General features: G+C 44.5%; 1 protein-coding gene across 1 annotated transcript in view; it reads right to left on the bottom strand.

Moving 5' to 3' along the window:
* Positions 1 to 20,736, bottom strand: part of grin3bb (glutamate receptor, ionotropic, N-methyl-D-aspartate 3Bb) — an 89,458-nt gene that overhangs the window by 29,109 nt on the left and 39,613 nt on the right. Inside the window, 1 exon segment of the mRNA XM_038698862.1 lies at positions 4,065 to 4,711. Within this exon segment, the coding sequence (XP_038554790.1) occupies positions 4,065 to 4,711 (647 nt within the window).

Here is a 20,736-nt window from a genome sequence, read left to right as displayed (position 1 = left end):
ATGTTCCCACAGCTCGCAGTGTTTCCCACAGCTTGCAATGTTTCCTGCAGCTCGCAGTGCTTCCCACAGTTCACAGTGTTGTACAGTGAATAAACATTTGACATCTATCCATATGCACAAGCACCTGTTACATTTACATTGTAAATGGATTTACCATCAGATGTAAAATGCTAAGATCAAGCAACTGTAAGCGAGCTTTTGACAAGACCATGAACTTTAAAGAGGTGGTATTATGCGAGAAGTGATGGCGGAACAAAAATGCTTGAATATTGTTGGAGTTGAGGAGCTCAGCAAGTGGCGTGTGAGGCCAGCCAGCCGCCCGCTCACAGAGCCCTCTGCTCCCGCCGTCACACAGACCGCTGCAGCAACAACGGCAGAGGAAAACACAGCTGGAAGGTTTTCATACCGCTCATCTGTCTTTACATTCTGAGTAATATTGAAACATTTTAACCGTAGATATATTTTAAGAGCTGGTGTGTGTGTCGCATTGAACATTACGTCACAGCAATTGTGTGTGGCGTCGCTATGACGACAAGCTACGTACTATCTCTGGTTACTGTCTGCACTGGAAAACGGAGCAGGGCTGAGTAGAGTCAAGTCTATTGATTTGTGCTATGGTAGCATTTTTCGGCAAGGCAGCATAGATCGTCAGAACACCGGCAAAAGGAACAATGATGTTGTGTGGTTGTGGACTAACTTATACCATCTGCTAGGTTACGGTCGCAGTCTGAAGCGGCTTTGATTTGGATCACACTACCTTATTTCTTACGACCCGCCCTTCTGATTGGCTAGTAGTCCTTACCTGAGAACTCCACATGTGCAACTCCCAACAAAGATTTTGTACAAGTAAGATGCATCACTCTGTAGCTCAAGAGCAGAGCGTACAACACATAGGGTGAAAAGAGGAACTGCAGCAATGTGCAGTATGAGAAAAATATGGTGTTTTTTGAAAATTAAACCATGTAAACGTGTTCTGGTACAATCCCTAATTAAGATTTTGAACCTGAAAATGAGCATAATACCACCTCTTTAAAACCAATTCATCAAAGCAGCTTTTAACGACTGAAATGCAATCTGAACCTCTTGTACATCCTGTTCTATGAAGGGAGCATGTGTATAAATGATGCTGTGTCATCAGCATAGAAGTGTATTTTTGGCTTGAATGTCCTTACCTAAGTCATTTATAAAAACAGAGAATAGGTCCCAAAATGGAACACTGATCCTCCAGTTTAGTTATCTCAAGAAAATCAGATTTGTGGCCATCTGCATGGACACACTGAGTTCGATCTACAAAATAATTTCTTAACCATGTCACAGCATTAGCACAGAACCCAACATCCCGAAGTTTGTACAGCTACAAATCAATCCACAGAATCAATGCCATGGATAGATCCAGAAATAAGGCAGCGCAATGCTGTTTTCTGTCAAAGGCACCAATAACATAATTTATCATCACAATAGCAGCAGTTATGGTACTGTGGCCAGTTCTAAAACCAGATTGAAAATGGTTTAAAATATTCTCCAAAGAAGATTAAAGTCAAGGGCAACCAGAGATACTAGAAAATATCTTCAACCAACTCTAGTTGCCCTTGACTTTAATCTTCTTTTGATAACTATGACCTGGATGACTGAGAACCTTCACAGACGGTTTGAAATATTATCAAGTAAAAACTGTTTTAGAGATCGGACAGTAGTTGTTTAGCTGTGAGGGGTCCATACCTTTAAGAGGAGGAGAGTCTTTCCTCTAACGTCTGTTAAAAAAAAAATGAAATTTATAAACTAAATGCTTTTGGAAGAAACATCATGCCTCCTCCCATATCTCACAAATGTTTGGTTCTTGTTAGACAGTGTGCAGGACGGTTTTACTATGTGATTACCGTCCAGTGCTTCTACTGTGATTCAACTGATGGGGGGGGGGGGGGGGGGGGTGAAAGAGAGAGTGAGGCAGAGAGAGAGAGAGGGAGAGAGACAGCAAGGCAGAGAGAGAGAAAGGTAGAGAGAGAGAAAGGGGGAGAGAGAGCGAGGGAGAGAGAGAGACACTATTTTACATTAATATCACATTAATAAATACCTTTGCGTTTACATATGTACCAAAAGTTTAGATCAGCACATCTCAAAACTTAACTGCCCCTCTGTCACAGAACAGAGCACATCAGTCAATCAAAAAACAATTTAATTCTGTTAAAAGTTCTGTTAAAGTAAAATACAATTTGTTGCCGTTTAAACAGCCCACAGTTTCCCTCTCTTGCATGTTCAAGGCAGACGAGTGATGACAGGGCCACAGCTGAAACTCATTGAAGCGTAATGTGTTGAATGGTAAGTAATTTTATGCGCAATTACACATATTTGCATTCTCTCAGGATTCTGTTAGTGATAGCCTACTGTAACCGAAATCTGGAAGTCCTTACTCTGAAATTTGAGCAGTGTTGATAGTACAGTCTGTGTGCCGAGGTAAAGTTAGCTAGTAGCTGTAGCCTGTCACTGATTGAGTAGGCTTAAATGTGGGAGTAATAGGTGGCCAGGCAGCCAGGGAAAACGTCTTGGCAAGACAACTTAATATGGCTAGCTACTTTTATAAACTACAAGTAGCTACGTTAGCCAGTTAGCTGGCTATGATTCAGATGAGAAGAAATACTAAAGATAACTCGCTAACACACAACTTAACTCTTGCGAGGATTAACTTAATTATTAAGTTCATGTTACTTAGAAATGTGTTTTATTGTGGCCAAAAAGCTTCTTCACCTAACTTAAAACATTATGTTGGATCAACTTAAATACTTGCATTCATGTTGACAATTATTAAATTCATGTTACTTAGAAATGTGTTTTATTGTGGCCTGAAAGGTAATTCACCTTACTCAAAACATTGCTTTGAACTAATGTAATTCTGCCAGCAGTCTTAACTTAAAAATTCTAGTGGAAAATGTTAACATATTTTTCTCAAAAACAAGAACCAGATCAACATCTAACCATTCCTCCACCTTCCGTCTCCGGGTCATATACACCGCCAGCTTTGCCTGTCCTAAAACAAGTTCAATAGCTGACATTTGTTCTTCTTCCAGCGAGTGTATCTAAAACCACAAATAGATAGAGGGAGAGAGAGAGAGAGGGAGGCAGAGAGAGAGAGAGAGGGAGAGGCAGAGAGAGAGAGAAGGAGGCAGAGAGAGAGAGAGATGGAGAGGCAGAGAGAGAGAGAGAGGGAGAGGCAGAGGGAGAGAGAGAGAGGGAGGCAGAGAGAGAGAGGGAGAGGCAGAGAGAGGGAGAGGCAGAGAGAGGGAGAGAGGGAGAGAGAGCTTCAGGCTCTGTAATATCTCCTCATGAATAAAAGTTAAACCTCCAACACACATATTGTAGTTATGAATATATATGAATATTAATGTGTGTGTGTTTCCTCTCTTCCTTCAGTCTTAACTCCCCCCGCCTGAGAGGTAAGGATGGAGAAATCACAGTAACCCACAGGGATTTTCCTCCACTGCACTGATAACACAGCTCTGCCTGCATGAATCCAGTCTGGTGACAAATAACTTCATTCAAACAGCTGCTGGCTCAGAAACACTTGACTCATTTGGACAAAGTGAAAAAACACATGTAAATATTTCAGTTTGTCTGATTAAATCTGCTAATGAACTCTGATTATTAATCTCGTGTTGCTGTTATTTCCATTCACTGAAGAGCAATAACACAGAGAGAAAATTAAAATCTATTTATATCAACAGCAGTGTGCCACGTAAACACAAATCTTTTCCAAGATCTTCTGTTCAGATTAATATATTTATTTTATACATTTCAGTGTTTAGAAGCATTTTAGGTTATTACATGCCTGCAGACAGTAAGATGTCTAATCTGTGTTTGATAAGCGAATAAGTAATTATAATAAGCAGCTCTCCATAAACCCTATCAAACTAAAGTTTGGTGTAAAACAGACCTTTCCATGAAACATGTCAGGGGAGAGTGTATGATAGAATTATCATTAAATTTCTTTCAGCATTAAAATAACGAGTAATAATAATTATATTAATGTATATTTAATATACGATCACTATGAAAGAAGTGTTGGTTCTTACCTGGACAGGTACTGTCCTGATGATGGGACCTCGTGTTTGTTGGGTTTGTCGTAGCAGTTCACCATATTCTGGATCAGAGCCAGGTCCGGTCTCACCATGGTTGCAGCGGTGACGGCCCTGGTGACGAGCTCCAGGGCGTCTCTGACGTAGAAGTCCAGCGGTTTCCGCTCCACCTCTCCGTAGGCCAGCAGGCCGAGCGGCAGCCCGATGGCATGCAGCGCATCGGGGCTGAGTGGCTGGCCCAGCACCCAGTGCACCATGGGTAGAGTGAGGCCCAGGTCCTGGGCACTGCGCAGCACCGCTGCCGCACACTGCGGGTCAGCTCCAAACAGCAGCACCGACACTGGTGAAGGCTGGTTCTGTCTGAAGTGTCGGGACAGGAAGTCGTGGATCTGCGTGTCATCATGTGCCGATTGCGTCAGGTTCAGGACTGCGTGCAGGTGCCAGGTTGCCCTGCCCCCACCGTCCCATGATGCACTGCTTCCGCTCTCATCGTCCAAGAGCCGCAGGAGCCCCCGAGACTCCTCCCAGCCCCGACACAGAACCGCAGTACCCTCCCTCCAACCAGACCGCTGCAGAACCGTTAGCAACAGGTTGGACAGACCGGACTCTGGAACTCCTGTGACCATCTGCAGATGGAACCGGTTCTACACAGAACCAGCAGTTACAATCAGGAGAACCAGCAATAGAACCAGTAAGAGAGCCGTTAGGAGAACCAGCAGGAGAACCAGGGGGAGAACCCGGATGAGAACCAGCAGGAGAACCAGTAAGAGACCCAGCAGGAGAACCAGCCAGAAAGCCAGCAAAAACACCAGCAGAAGAACCAGCAGGAGAACCAGCAGGAGAACAAGCAGAAAAACCAGGGGGAGAATGAGGAGGAGAACAGAGTTAGAACATGTCAAAATGGTACAGTGGGTCGAACCAAACAAATCTTCAATAAAACATCAGATAATCAATTAGAAACCACAGATATTTAAAAATGTTGATCTTTTCTGGTGTCTTTAGGACAAATCAGTTCCTGGACCATCAGAGAACCACTAAAGAACCACCAGAGAACCAAATGGGGGTGGCCTGTACTATGTGTACATACTATGAACACAAACTAATAACTGGCCAGTGGCGCTATTGGAACCATGTGTTGGGATCCTGGGGGTTAATCGAATGGTTCTCTAATGGGGTTAATCGAATGGTTCTCTGACGGGGTTAAACTAATGGTTCTCTAACGGGGTTAAATTAATACTTCCTCCCAATGCGACACCTTTAGAGGAACTCTGTGGAGTTTTTCCTCCACAGAGTTTTTACTGGTAAAGCACTAATGCATCAGCAAAGGTGTGAGCAAAACGACTGGTAACAACTAAACATGGAAGCCAACGGTGCAGGTTTCAAATGTTAAAGCTCATTTTGCAGATGTTTAATGAGGAAGGAAATATGTTTATTATGTTAGTTTGAGAGAGAAACACGACTCCAGAAGAGCTTTAATGTCTTTGTGGAACTGAACGTCTTCTAGCAGAGATTCAACAGGAAAGCTGTGTTTCACCTTAAAAGATCTTCCTGCTGTATGAAGATATGTTTTAGTCTTCAGTTTGGTTCCATGGAGACATAGATCTGTTCAGAAAACAAGACATTCATTCATTTCATCTGTTTATTTTCTGAAACTCCGAACTAGGGCTGAGACTAAGGATTACTTTCTCCATGGATCAGGCAAATAAAAAGTCAGGAGTCAGAGTGAAGTCTTCAAATGTCCAAACCCAAAGATATAGAAAACATAAAGTCTGGAGAAGCTGCAGCTATAAATGTGTGCTGTGAAAATGATTGATCAATTATAAAAGCCATTATATTTCTGGTGATGGATGAATTTTGTTGTTTTAACACCATTATAAACATGTTTGTATATCTGTGTCTGTTTATCTGTTTGATAGGACTGTTATTATCTCTGTGCAGAACAGTGAATATGATATGTATATAAACGTGTATATTTGATCTCAGTGTTTCACCATCATCAGCTGTTTGATTCCACCTCTGATTTCTCAGCCCAGATCTGGAGTCAGCAGCTGTTTGAAGGTCACATGAAACCACAGTTTCATTCTGTCTGTAGATGAGTAGACTCTCTGAGCGCTCGTTTCTCCCTGCTGCCCTCCCGTCACCCTAACGGCACCTGACACCACGCTAACAAACACAGGAGACTTTACGCCGCCACTCTCTGACTGCAGAAGAAGAAATAGATCTATTTCAGTCTGATTCTGCTCTGTCTGATCTGATTGGAGGAGCAGTGATGTCATCTGTCACACCTGGAGGTTTTATCCTCCCTGAGCACATCATGTGCGAGCGGCTGCAGCAACTGCCTCGCTTCTTTCCAGCATGAGGTCACCTGTGAGGACACGCTGCAGCTTCTCTTAAATGTTTTTCAGTCAGTGTGGCAACCACAAAAACCAAAGTTCTAGCCAAGGTCCAAACCAAGGTCCGAACCAAGTCCAAACCAGGGTTCAAACCAAGGTCCGAACCAAGGTCCTAACCAGGTTCCAAACCAGGGTTCAAACCAAGGTCCGAACCAAGGTCCTAGCCAAGGTCCAAACCAAGGTCCGAACCAAGTCCAAACCAGGGTTCAAACCAAGGTCCGAACCAAGGTCCTAACCAGGTTCCAAACCAGGGTTCAAACCAAGGTCCGAACCAAGGTCCTAGCCAAGGTCCTAATCAAGGTCCTAACCAGGTTCCAAAACAAGGTTCTAGCCAGGGTCGAAACCAAGGTCCTAGCCAAGGTCCAAACCAAGTCCAAACCAAGGTCCGAACCAAGGTCCTAACCAGGTTCCAAACCAGGGTTCAAACCAAGGTCCGAACCAAGGTCCTAGCCAAGGTCCAAACCAAGGTCCGAACCAAGTCCAAACCAGGGTTCAAACCAAGGTCCGAACCAAGGTCCTAACCAGGTTCCAAACCAGGGTTCAAACCAAGGTCCGAACCAAGGTCCTAGCCAAGGTCCGAATCAAGGTCCTAACCAGGTTCCAAACCAAGGTTCTAGCCAGGGTCGAAACCAAGGTCCTAGCCAAGGTCCAAACCAAGTCCAAACCAGGGTCAAACCAAGGTCCGAATAAAACTCCGAACCAAGGTCCTAGCCAAGGTCCTAATCAAGGTCCTGACCAGGTTCCAAACCAGGGTTCAAACCAAGGTCCGAATCAAGGTCCTAACCAGGTTCCAAACCAAGGTTCTAGCCAGGGTCGAAACCAAGGTCCTAGCCAAGGTCCAAACCAAGTCCAAACCAGGGTCAAACCAAGGTCCGAAACAAGCTCCGAACCAAGGTCCTAGCCAGGGTCCTAACCAGGTTCCAAACCAAGGTCTTAGCCAGGGTCGAAACCAAGGTCCGAACCAAGTCCAAACCAGGGTCAAACCAAGGTCCTAACCAAGTCCAAACCAGGGTCAAACCAAGGTCCTAACCAAGGTCCGAAACAAGGTCCGAACCAAGTCCAAACCAGGGTCAAACCAAGGTCCTAACCAAGGTCCTAACCAAGGTCCGAACCAAGGTCCAAACCAGGGTCCGAACCTTGGTCCATACGAAAGTTAATGTTTTGATACAGTCGGTTTGTTCTAGTTTGGTTTCACATTGCAATAATTTGAGCACACTAAATAACTTTATATGACGTACTTGCATCCTGTTTCCCTATTCTCGACACTGATTGGTTTGTGAGGTGCGTCTGACATCAGCGTGTTGTCAGTTCGGCTGGAAGCTAGTGGCAAGAATGAATGAAAGAAAAATGAACAGATGCATATTGTTACCACTATCTTGTTATGATTATGTAATTACTACCTGTAATACAAATTTTCCCGAGGCTAGTTCGCCAAATGAACGTCCTCCTTGTGCGAACATTATATCATCGCCAGCAGCAAAGGAGAGAGGACAGCAGCCAATCATTTGAGCCCTGGCACCTCCGTTTGAGGAGAGGCCAAACAAACTGAAGCAGCTTGCTTCCATATTGTGTTTAAAAGATGAGTTGTCTCTGTGCATTTCTCGGTGCATTTGTTTGTTTCCAGTTTACACCGGAACCACCAGAACTTCCTGTAAATGGTTTGAAAATCTGAACCATGCAAAAAATGCTTTCACACTAGAAGCAAATCGAACCATGGTTCAGTTTGATCCAGACCTCTTTTCATATGACCATATTCCGGCTGTTCGGTCTGGATTGTAGTCTGAAGGAGGTTTCACACCTGTGATTTTGGTTCGGATCAAACTTAAAGTTCAGAAAGTCCCGACCAAACGAGGCAGCTGTGAAATATTCTTAATCTTTTCAGGAAAGGTTTCCAGTCAGTGACAGCGGCCTCTAGTGGTTTTCAGGTGACATTAGAGGTACAGGACACCCCTCCCTCCCGCTACTGAGGGATGATGAGGGATCACTCAGTAAGGTCAGGACTCAAACCTGCAATTCATCATCTGAGTTCAGGTGAGTTGAGGTGAGCTCTCAAGACACTCTTAAGACACGTCACTTCGGTTCAGCCGGACTAAACAAGGCTGGTGTGAAACTGGCCTAAGACTGCTGTATGAAGTAACTCTGTAGCAAGCTGCAGTGCATGCTGGGAATATTTCTGATGACAAACAGGATTCTGGGCCACGAGGTGACAGGAAGCGTGACGGTCACAACATCTACCCACAGAGGAAGAAGAGGACCAGACCGTGTTCCGTAAAATAACTTTTCTTCTCAGAGTGTTTGTTTCTGCAGACCGAAGCAGGAAAGGGTTCCTGAGGAGAAACTGAAACCAGCTGACTCTCCGCTACTGAAACCTGTTTCTGCATTTTCTTACACAGCTGAATACAGCCAGTCACCCCTCAGGTCCTGTCTGCCCCAGGGCATCCTGGGAAATGTAGGAAACCACTGAGTGAAGCAGAACTGATGCTAAAATTGTTTTCTATTGAGTATTTGCTCTAAATAAGAATCCGTGCAGAAACAAACAGTGAACAAATGCTTGGAAACCGTAGTCCTGAAGGGAGGGAAAGAGACATCCCGCTGATGAGACAGAAGGTCAAATCCAACATTAAACCAGACTTGTATTCTGAGTCCCAACCAATCAATCCAACTCAGAACCAAAACTCACCGAACAATTCACTCCCCTCTACTACAGGCCACCAGGACAGTTTCATTCAGTCTCATGTCTACTGTCCTCTCTCGTGTTAGGGACGAAGCTGCCGACGAGCTGAAACCAGTATCAAGAAGTTCGACAGTCAGGACGAAGCAGGAATCAGAGACCACCAGAGACTGGACCTCTGCCCAGTAACCACTGAGCTCTGCGGGTAGACGACCCGAAAATGGTGAAATGACTTTGTGCTCTGCCGCCCATCAGAGCGCTTTAATACACGTCACATTAACACACTGACGGCAGAGGCTGCCAGCTGATTTTTCACAAACAGGCTCAAAAGATTTTTTTGTCACCAGTTTCATGTGCGAGTGTCAGAACGGCGGGTTTGGAAATTTTGCATTTTTAGCTAAATTGTGAAAACATTTGAAGTAGAAACAGATGATTCGACACATGAAGCGGCTCTGAGGAGCATCAGAATGAGTGAACCCTGGTTTGGATTGCCTTCATTAAAGCGCCATCTTATGGTTGAAATGGACCTTTTTGTGGTTTCCTGGACTTTTCTGACTCCATCAGAACATTTGTAGCGTGGTTTATTTGGGCAATGGGTCACTTTTAGCTGGTTTCCAACTCTGATTTGAAATGAGAGACTCCACTTGTGAAGCTGGTGACAGAGGAAACACCGAAGGAACTGATGAAGATTAACAACAACTTTGTCTGATCCTGTTATGAACTATCCTGAACTTTGTTGAAACAAACTGAAGAGAGACAAATCTGACTGCCACGCTTCACAGTTCTCTTTGAACAAACTACTGAGACGTGGAGAACAAAAACTATCAACGTATCACTCACAATACGAACTAGTTCACCAGTGTAGTGACAACCAAAGAAAAGAAGGGACATAAAGCAGCTGAAGCCTCAAACACAGAATGATGTTTCCCTTAAACATAGAAGTGAACTTTAACTAAATGTCACCATGTTCAGTTTCCTTCACATTAACATTTCTTCATTTAGCCGACACTTTTATCCAAAGGAACTTACAGCTGCTGTACATGTCAGAGGTCACACGCCTCTGGAGCAACGAGGGGTTAAGTATCTTCCTCAGGGACACAGTGGCGGCTGTGTCACAGTGGGAATTGAACCCAGGTCTCGCACACCAAAGGCAGGCGTCTTAACAACTGGCCCATCGCCACCCCCCCAAAACTAAACCTGAGAAACAAGCCACAGAGAGAAAAGTGACAAACCTTTACTTTAAAGAGTCGAGGACGACTTTTATTACTAAATCACTTTGCTGGAAAGGAAAGTTTCTGTGTTCAGGAACAAAGTGAATTCATGAACCTGGAACAGAAGCGAGATCAAAGCAGAGACAAAGAGAGAAAGAAGGTGATTTAATAAAGTGTGAATAAAATATAAAGAGGAGAAGATGAAAGATCCTGAAACACAAACATGAATGCAGTCAAACATCAGCTGGAAGAAAAGAAACAAACAGCTGACAGATTCTGACCTGAGACCTGCTTCAAGCTAATCTGGTGAAGTAGACAAACTCAAGTAAAAGTGAAAGTACTTGAGTCCGAGTACAAAAGTGTTGACTAAATAGACGATATGAGTCTTCTTTCATGTGGACATGACATCATCACTTCCTCGGGTAAAGAAGTCTGTTTTTCTCAAGTCTGGTCTCATCGATGTTATACATCATTAATAATATTATACTCTATATTTAGCCTCATGTTGTGCCTCAGATCACACAGTAAATATAAACAGTCCCAGATTCCTGCGCAGATCAGGTCAGTCACATCACAAGTTTAATGAGTCGTTTGGCTCATTAGGAGGAAATAATGTTTAATCATTAAACATCAGCTGTGTTCACTTTGACCGGCGTTCTGAGAAAATAAAGGTGGTCTGTCTCTCAGTTCAGTGTTGAACACTGTGTGTAGTATTACACACAGCAGACACACTGACCTCAGGCCAGCGTTCACACTCGCTGTGGTCTGTTAATATTAGCAGTTGATTCGGTTTGAAACCCTCCGGCAGAGGAAAAAGAGAATCTGCAGCTTCAGCAGTTACTCTGCTCTGCGACAGGAAACGGCAGCAGCAGACCTGGGATCAGCAGACCAACAGACCCGTAATCAATGTGCATAATAATAAAGAAATATAAGAAGGGCTGATATTATTAACAGAGACCCGACAAACAGGATGGTCTAGACCTCCTCTATATGAAAAGTGCAGTGAGATCACTTGGCGCCATATAAATAAACCTGGAAGTAGTGCGATGAATCCAAATGTAACAGTTAAAGGTCAGCTGCATTAATAAAATTTAAAGAAATTGCTTTCAGTAGGTACATGTAAGTGGTTATCACTAACAACAGGGAATTTTTTTGTCTGCCGCTGCATTAAACCTCCTGTTTGATAAAAATCATCAGTGACTCCGGGCTGACTGTCGACAGCATTTGTGTCTGAATGTTTCAGCGTCGACAGCTTTAGTCATTAAAAGTAAACTGACTCTGCTGTCACTGCTGGACTGAGCCTTTAACAGTTCTGCTCTCACAGCAGATGAATCACATGAGATAAAGAACACAGTCCTCAGACCCAAACAGGTTCGTCATCATCATCAGCAGTTTTCTGATCTGACGCTGAGACAACCAGGTAACTCTTCTTCCATTTTCTAGAGAGGGACTGATGTGAACTTAAGTGACTGCTATGTTTGGGGAAGATTCCTGGAAGGTGTGGGAAAGACTTTCCCTGCTATCCCTTTATTTCCCAGATGTGTTTTGCCTAAGATCAGAATGTGCTTATTTAATGCAGCGTTTCATTTTAATCAAAGAAACATTGAAGTCATGATCAGAAAGCAATACGAACTTTGGTGGGAATCAAGGTGACTTTGCTGTGAAGAGCCTGGGGAAGTTTGCCAATAAGAACTTCTAATCCCGGGAGAGACGGTCATCGTTTCCATCCCAGGAGTTTTCACTGACACTCCTGTCATACAGTTCAAGCAGACTGGTATGTTGCACAACAACAGCGGAAAAGAGCACATGATCTGAAAGTTACTGATACAGAAACTTGCATAATGGGTGTGTTCATTTTAAATCGTAGAAAGCATGCATTAATTGCAGAAAGAATGCAGTGGAAGCATACAGTGGACGTAGAAAGGACGCAGTGGTCGTAGAGAGGACGCATTAATTGTAGAAAAAATGCAGTGAAAGCATGCAGTGACGTAAAACGGACGCAGTGGTCATAGATAGGACGCAGTGACATAGAAAAGATGCAGTGACGTAGAAAGGATGCAGTGGTCATAGAAAGAAGGCAGTGGCAGCATGCGGTGGATGTAGAAAGGACGCAGTGGACGTAGAAAGGACGCCGTGACGTAAAAGGACGCAGTGGTCATAGAAAGAACACAGTGGATGTAGAAAGGACACAGTGACGTAGAAAGGACGCAGTGATGTAGAAAGAACACAGTGGATGTAGAAAGGACACAGTGACGTAGAAAGGACACAGTGACGTAGAAAGACACAGTGGATGTAGAAAGGACACAGTGGACGTAGAAAGGAAGCAGTGATGTAGAAAGAACACAGTGGATGTAGAAAGGACACAGTGACGTAGAAAGGACGCAGTGACGTAGAAAGAACACAGTGGATGTAGAAAGGACACAGTGGACGTAGAAAGGACGCAGTGATGTAGAAAGAACACAGTGGATGTAGAAAGGACACAGTGACGTAGAAAGGATGCAGTGGACGTAGAAAGGACGCCGTGACGTAGAAAGGACGCAGTGGTCATAGAAAGGACACAGTGGATGTAGAAAGGACACAGTGACGTAGAAAGGATGCAGTGACGTAGAAAGAACACAGTGGATGTAGAAAGGACACAGTGGACGTAGAAAGAACGCAGTGGTTGTAGAAAGGATGCAGTGACACAGAAAGGATGCAGTGACATAGAAAGGACGCATAAATCGTAGAAAGAATGCAGTGGAAGCATGCAGTGGTTGTGGAAAAGCCACAGTGGATGTAGAAAGGATACAGTGGACGTAGAAAGGACGCAGTGGTTGTAGAAAGGACGCAGTGACATAGAAAGAATGCAGTGGAAGCATGCAGTGGTTGTGGAAAAGCCACAGTGACAAAGGAAGGATGCAGTGGATGTAGAAAGGACGCAGTGGTCGTAAAAAGGACGCATTAATAGTAGAAAGAATGCAGTGGAAGCATGCAGTGGTTGTGGAAAAGCCACAGTGACAAAGGAAGGATGCAGTGGATGTAGAAAGGACGCAGTGGATGTAGAAAGGATGCAGTGGACGTAGAAAGGACGCAGTGATATAGAAAGGACCCAGTGGACGTAGAAAGGACGCCATGACGTAGAAAGGACGCAGTGACATAGAAAGGACACAGTGGACGTAGAAAGGATGCATTAATAGTAGAAAGAATGTAGTGGAAGCATGCAGTGGACGTACAAAGGACGCAGTGGAAGCAGACAGGACGCCATGACGTAGACAGGACGCAGTGGAAGCAGACAGGACGCCATGACGTAGACAGGAAGCAGTGGTCGTAGAAAGGACGCAGTGACATAGAAAGGACGCAGTGACATAGAAAGGACACAGTGGACATAGAAAGGATGCATTAATAGTAGAAAGAATGTAGTGGAAGCATGCAGCGGACGTACAAAGGACGCAGTGGAAGCAGACAGGACGCCATGACGTAGACAGGACGCAGTGGTCGTAGAAAGGACGCAGTGACATAGAAAGGACGCAGTGACATAGAAAGGACACAGTGGACATAGAAAGGATGCATTAATAGTAGAAAGAATGCAGTGGAAGCATGCAGTGGTTGTGGAAAAGCCACAATGACAAAGGAAGGATGCAGTGGATGTAGAAAGGACGCAGTGGATGTAGAAAGGATGCAGTGGACGTAGAAAGGACGCAGTGATATAGAAAGGACCCAGTGGACGTAGAAAGGATGCCGTGACGTAGAAAGGACGCAGTGACATAGAAAGGACACAGTGGACATAGAAAGGATGCATTAATAGTAGAAAGAATGTAGTGGAAGCATGCAGTGGACGTACAAAGGACGCAGTGGAAGTAGAAAGGATGCCATGACGTAGACAGGACGGAGTGGTCGTAGAAAGGACGCAGTGACATAGAAAGTACGCAGTGGTCGTAGAAAGGACGCCGTGACATAGAAAGAACGCTGTGAGGTCGAAAGGATGCCGTGACATAGAAAGGACACATTGGAAAGCATGTGTGTTTTGATTTTAGACCAATAAGAATCAGGAGGAGCATGTATTTGGAATAAAGCAAATGCACCACTGAGCCCGCTGATTTGTACTCTTTGAAATAAAGAGTTTTACTGAAGAAGAGTAACACAGTGTGGGGGAGGACCTGAATACATCTGGCCTAGTTGAAGGTTTTTCTCCCACAAAAGGAAGATTCAATATCACAAACCTCTTTGCTGAAATGTAGACAGAGTTCAGCCACTTCTAACTGAATGATTAACTGCTGGTGAAACTGGAAGTGTCTGTTCACAGCAGGTCAGCTGAGCCAGAACAGGGGAAATCTGTCTGCAGATAATGAACAAAACCACTTTTAACGTCAACTAAAGTCAAACTACAGCCTCTGAATATGTTTTCAGGTAAAAGATCAGGAAATTAGAGGTTCAGTACTAAACAAGCAGGTCTAGGTCAGATGGTCATGGTTAAGAAAACAATTCTGACAAGCTGATTGATCTATCCATCTACTGAGGTTCATCTTGTCTGTTCATAAAAATAAGTCATCATCATCTAAACCCAGTGATCAGTGAGTTCAAATCGTCATCATCATCTAAAACCAGTCATCAGTGAGTTCAGTTTTCAGCCAGAAGCACTTTTATTCAGCTCATCATTTCAAGTTCTGACGTGGGTCCAAAAAGGAAAATTGATATAAAATACATGTATTTAATTAAGTCAATGAAAAAAGATGATTTCACTGAAGTCTGTGTGCACGTTTGGTTTAATAAATGAGTTCAGCAGTAAAGAACCTCTCAGGGACTCTGATGTTAAATAATGTGTTTCTCTGCAGGAGTTTGGCTGCGGGACTTTCTCCTCCATCATGTTGGAAAACATCGTTAATATGAGTCCTGCGAGCTGCTGACAGGAACTGGGATTTTACTGTAATAATGAGAGCTGACAGCAGAAACGCCAGCGGCGGCTTCGCTCTGTTTAAATATTAACAAGCGGTTTGTCTGGCTGTAATGGGCCCTCATTACTCTGAATCCTGAACCAGCAAACACATCACCACCCAGTAAAACCAGTCAGCTCTCCTGTTCAGGCGGCAGAGCTCATTCCAAACATCCTGATCGGCGCTAAAGGAAAGATCAGGAGTCATTCAGATCTGAAGGGTTCATCCTCTGTAGAGCAGGAAGTTGATCAGGAGTCATTTGGAAAGTTGTCCCCAGATGTTCACTACAAAGAAATCTTTAAAGGTGCAATGTGCAACCTGTCGAATTCATCCTCCAAACACAAAGGGGGCAGCATATCACAGGAGGACCCGCTTACTGCTGGTAACTGAAGCAGCTGTTATCTAGTTATCTCAGTTAGCCATGCAACTAGCAGTAGCCCTTGTAGCTGGGACTGGGAGCTCGGAGCACCGGGGGGTACAGGAGCTTTGGTCTGCCGGGAGGAGGAGGTTTTCAGGTTTTCATGGAACCAGAAGTGAATGCTCACGGAAAGTGCTGCTGGAATGGGTACCAGAACCAGAGCCTGGCGAGCCAGGCAACGGAACTGGGCTCAGCAGCCTACTGAATGCAGAGCAGGACCGAACAAGTCCTCTGAGACCAACGGAGGCCAGTCTGACAGGGGATACAGTACTGAGGTGGTTTACAGCTGCTCCATCCAGAACTCTGACTCTGGGACACCCGAAGGGTTCTGCTTGGTGAGGGAAATATAGTATGTGAAGTTCTGTATTTGCTTTTAAGCCCTTTTTTTCTGCCTTTGTTTTGTTGGTGGACCTGTAGATGAGAAAGGGTTCACCAGAAAGGCCAAACTCTGGTCAGAGGAGGCAAAGCTGACTTTGCAAAGTTCTCTGGACTGCATGGCATGGGAGGAGTTCATCCAATCATATCAGGACATTAATGAACTCATGGTCAGTTCACAGGTATCATACTGCAAGGTCATTGTTATCCCTGAAAAGGTAGTTAGGATCTACAACAACAGCAAACCCTGGGCGAGCAGAAACCCTAATGTGTAAACAAGGGAAAAACGTGCATTCACAAGGTAACTTATCTGAACTAAGTTAAATGCAAACTGAGCAGTAACAGTTCAGCCTGGGACAGCGTCAGGACCTTGGCTGGCTTAAATGACAAAGCAAATAAAAGGGGGGCTTTAGATGTCAGGATTCAACGAGCAGGTCTGAGCCCAAATACCCGACTCTGGAGAGTTTAATCCAAAACTCAAACAGCAGATCAGGCAGAACAACAATAACCGGACACGGACTGAAGACGAACGTCCAAGCACAAGGTGACGAGAAGGGCGGGCCGAGACACATGAGGTAAGGAAGGCAGATCACACACACACATGAAGGTGACCAATGGGGAACAGGCAGGCAGAAACAAAGCATGAATAAAACACCACACAATAACAGAATAAACCAAGAACAGACCAGCACGCAAGATCAGTCATTGTTCTCAGCTCTCAGTAAGCTCACGCAGGTAGAACGTTTCCGACTGGACGGCGCTGTTTTTATACCCCGCCCCCAGCAATCGCCCCCTTCAGCTCACGTTTGACTCTCAAGTCGGCAAAAGTCAGCCGCAGTCACCTCGAACGCACCTTTTATCTCTGCTTAACTTCAAGTAAGAACCTTGGTCTTCCTGACCAACAGACCTCAGAGAGTGAACGGACATTTCTCTGCTCTAACTTCAACATTTTAATGACTGCCGCAGTGAGGCTGAAGACCACCCCGTGGTGCAGTTTGCAGATGATGTGGTTGTGGTGGCCTGCTGAAGGAAGATGAAATGTCCCATGAATCCTGAATGGTCAGGATGTAGGACCTGAATACATCTGACCCGATGACTCTGTGTTGTTACCGAGTCGATTTTTATTTTTCTGTTTCTCAATCTTAAACTGAAGAATGCATTAATGAAGTGATCCAGGTGTGCAGCAGAATCACAGGTGCTCAACAGAAAAGCCTGTCTGATTTATATAACAAACAGAACAGCCACAGAAACAGCAGGCTGTGATCATTAGAAACAGATGTGTGGTGAACTCACTGCTGACCTGAGCACAGCTGAACCTCCCCTTCCTGCTTCAGTGTTTGCTGTGTTCTGATTGGATGGATCTGACCAGTCAGCAGTGACTGATTGGACAGAGGTCGTTAAAGAGTTGTTATTTCTGAAAAGCTGGAAATATCTCATCCACACTAGTTCACAAGATAACCATGTAGAAAACAAGCCCCCCCCCGACTCCCACCTCCAAGACTTTTAGCCAGCTGTTTCTCCAATCAATGGACAGTGAGCACAAGCGGGGCCTGATTAACTTCAAATTAGCTGTCGGGCCCCTACTGATGCCTCCGAGTTCCCACTGGTATTCCCATGCTGAACAAATACTAAATCTGTTTCAGTTTGTGGGTCTAAACCAGAATAACAAAGCTCATCATTTGGATTCGGACACTGTGTCCCTGAAATACGCTCTAAATGTTGCCGGACCTGATAAAACTGCGGGACCTGCAAACCTTTGGTGTAAAACTGCAATTAATCAAATGTGCAATTATTTGACCGGCTTGACATGCAGTGGACCTGAGCTTTGGGGGCCTTCTGGGGTTTCCCGCTCTGCCCTGCTGGTAATCCAGCAGTTTGAATGGCTGAACAAATCAGAGTTTGTGTCAAACTGCTCTGATTTGTTCCAGGGCACCACATGGGCCACACCGCCAAAATAAAATGCATAAAAGGTAAATGGTAATGACCTGAATGAAGTGGAAAATAAAGACAAGCTGCTTGTTTTATGGTGAACGCCGGTGCACGGTTTAAATGCTGCTGCTGCTGCTGCTGATGATGAAGGCGGTTTTTCTCCTGTCTGATCTTATCCCTCTGCCCTTCCTCTCTCTCTCTCTCTGTGTGACAGATGAAATATCGATCGGGGTTTTAGTGGTGTGTTCTGAGCCATGACATTCTGATCCGACCCCCCAGAGACCGACAGAAGACCTGGGACCAGACCAGGGCTGAGGCTTTGATTAAAAACACGCTGAAGACAAAGACCTGCCGTCTCCCCGGCGTCATGTCCTGGCTCAGAGGCTCAGCTCGGGTTTTCTTACAACAACAGCAGGGCTGTGGTGTGCTTTATCAGCAGGACTCAGCAGCTCGCTCTTTTTGTCCCGAGGACCCTGAATGCTTCGTGGCTGACAACCAGAAAGTGTCCCAGGAGGAGACGACATGAAACATCCAACACAGAGACCTTCACAGACAGAGTGTACACTGAACAAACCCACAAATCTGAAACAAGCAGCAGCTGAACGCCGAGTCTGAGCTGTAGCAACACTTTCTGTGGAAAACACAGCTCTGTCTCTCACCTGTGAAGGAATTCTGTCTTATCACACGGACGACGTGCTGAAACAATGAATGAGAAGTTTAAACAGTCCAGACACACTCTCTAAAATTAACTAAAGTGAATGTGTGGCGTTCAGGAACTGCATTGGGCATTTAGAGACTGATATCAGCATGGGGCATTCAGGAACTGTACATAGGCCTATATCTTGGCATTAAAATGCAACAGTCTTAGGGCATTAGGGTGAAACTTAACCCACATACGGATCAAAATCACCAGAGCAGATAATGTTAAAATCTGCGCTTGAGGTGCACTCACTGTCTGTCCAATAAAAGCTTAAGTCATGTTTCTTTTTCTGCCACACCCTTTTCATTCTTGAAAATATGATCAGCACCAAACAACTGCTGAATTTTTTTCCTGTCTGGTGAAAAGAGACAGAGCCAAGCTACAAGAAACAGATCAGAACAACTCAGCCAGACTTTACACTGACTGCTCAGATTAGTTTGGTCTCTTTTCTGTTAGTTCTAAATAATAAGCACTTACAGTCTAATAAGTTCTCTCTCTCTCTCAGTGTAAATGATGCTGACTCGTCCATGGTGACAGATTTATCACCTTTAGAAAATGCTGAGTGAACCAAGAAATGAAATCATACTTCCAAACTAAAGTCAACTTATTTGGGCTTATTTATCACTTTCTGAAACATTTATCCAGGTCAGTAAATTAAAACAGCTAAGCTCAGTGGGCTCTGTGTTTCAGTTATTGGACAGGAGGTTTATAAAAGGCAGCTTGGCACGGACGTGTGTGCTGCTGAGCCAAAACTGTTACTCCTGTGTTACATAAAAGTTTACATAAGAGTTTTTAAGAAAATGGTTCTGAATAAGTACCCTGCAGTTAAAGGATTTTCAGTGTGCTGCTGTCAGAGAGAGTGGATCTCTTTGAATAAAAACATCAGTATAATTCAAATGTAAATGAACCACAAAGAGACGCAAAACACAGAATGACCACAAAGAGACGCAAAACCTAGAACGACCACAAAGAGGAAAAATGTAAACCGGCCACAAAGAGATGCAAAATCTAGAACTACCACAAAGAGACCCAAAATCTAGAACGACCAAAAAGAGGCAAAATGTAAACCGGCCACAAAGGGATGCAAAATCTAGAACTACCACAAAGAGACGCAAAATCTAGAACGACCACAAAGAGGCAAAACGTAAACCGACCACAAAGAGGAACTGAGAGAGTAACAGAAAGAAAAAGTGAGGGATGGAAGGAGAGAGAGGGGAGGGAGGCAGCCTACACAATATCCACACAGAGGTACAGACAGTAAAGGTGATAATAGACTAAATGAAAAATGGTACAGATATTTATAGTAGTGTTAATGATAACAGTCGTAATGTTAATGATTATAATAACAATAATAACAATAGGACTAGCAACAATAGTCGTTGCAGCAGAGGGTGTCGAGCAGGAACACGGGGGCAGCAGGTGACCCGCAACCACAGATCCAGACTCCACAGCTCCAGAGCCAGAAACACCTGCAGGAAGTGATAGGAGGAGAGAGGAGAGGGACGAGAAAGCACAAGACTACCAGAAAGGGGAGAAGTTGTGTTAGTAACATGCAATAATGGGATGAGGTTGCATACAGAGGGAGAGAAAGTAGAGGAGAGAGGAGCTCAGTGCATCATGGGAAATCCCCCGGCAGTCTAGGCCTATAGCAGCATAACTAAGGGATGGTTCAGGACTCACCTGAGCCAGCCCTAACTATAAGCTTTATCAAAGAGGAAAGTCTTAAGCCTACTCTTAAATGTGGAGATGGTGTCTGCCTCCTGAACCCAAACTGGAACCTGGTTCCACAGGAGAGGAGCTTGATAGCTGAACGCTCTGGCTCCTAGTCTACTTTTGGAGACTCTAGGAACCACAAGTAACCCTGCATTCTGGGAGCGCAGTGCTCTGGTGGGGTAGTAAGGTACTATGAGCTCTTTAAGATAAGATGGTGCCTGACCATTAAGAGCTTTGTAGGTAAGAAGAATGATTTTAAATTCTATTCTGGATTTTACTGGAAGCCAATGCAGAGAAGCTAAAACAGGAGAAATATGATCTCTTTTCCTGGTTCCTGTCAGATAAAGTG

Source organism: Micropterus salmoides, unplaced genomic scaffold (genome assembly GCF_014851395.1).
Source record: "Micropterus salmoides isolate LMB-PRFRI ecotype aquatic unplaced genomic scaffold, ASM1485139v1 Ms_hic_scaffold_5, whole genome shotgun sequence".
Lineage (NCBI taxonomy): Eukaryota > Metazoa > Chordata > Actinopteri > Centrarchiformes > Centrarchidae > Micropterus > Micropterus salmoides.
This window is presented reverse-complemented; position numbering and strand designations above follow the sequence as displayed.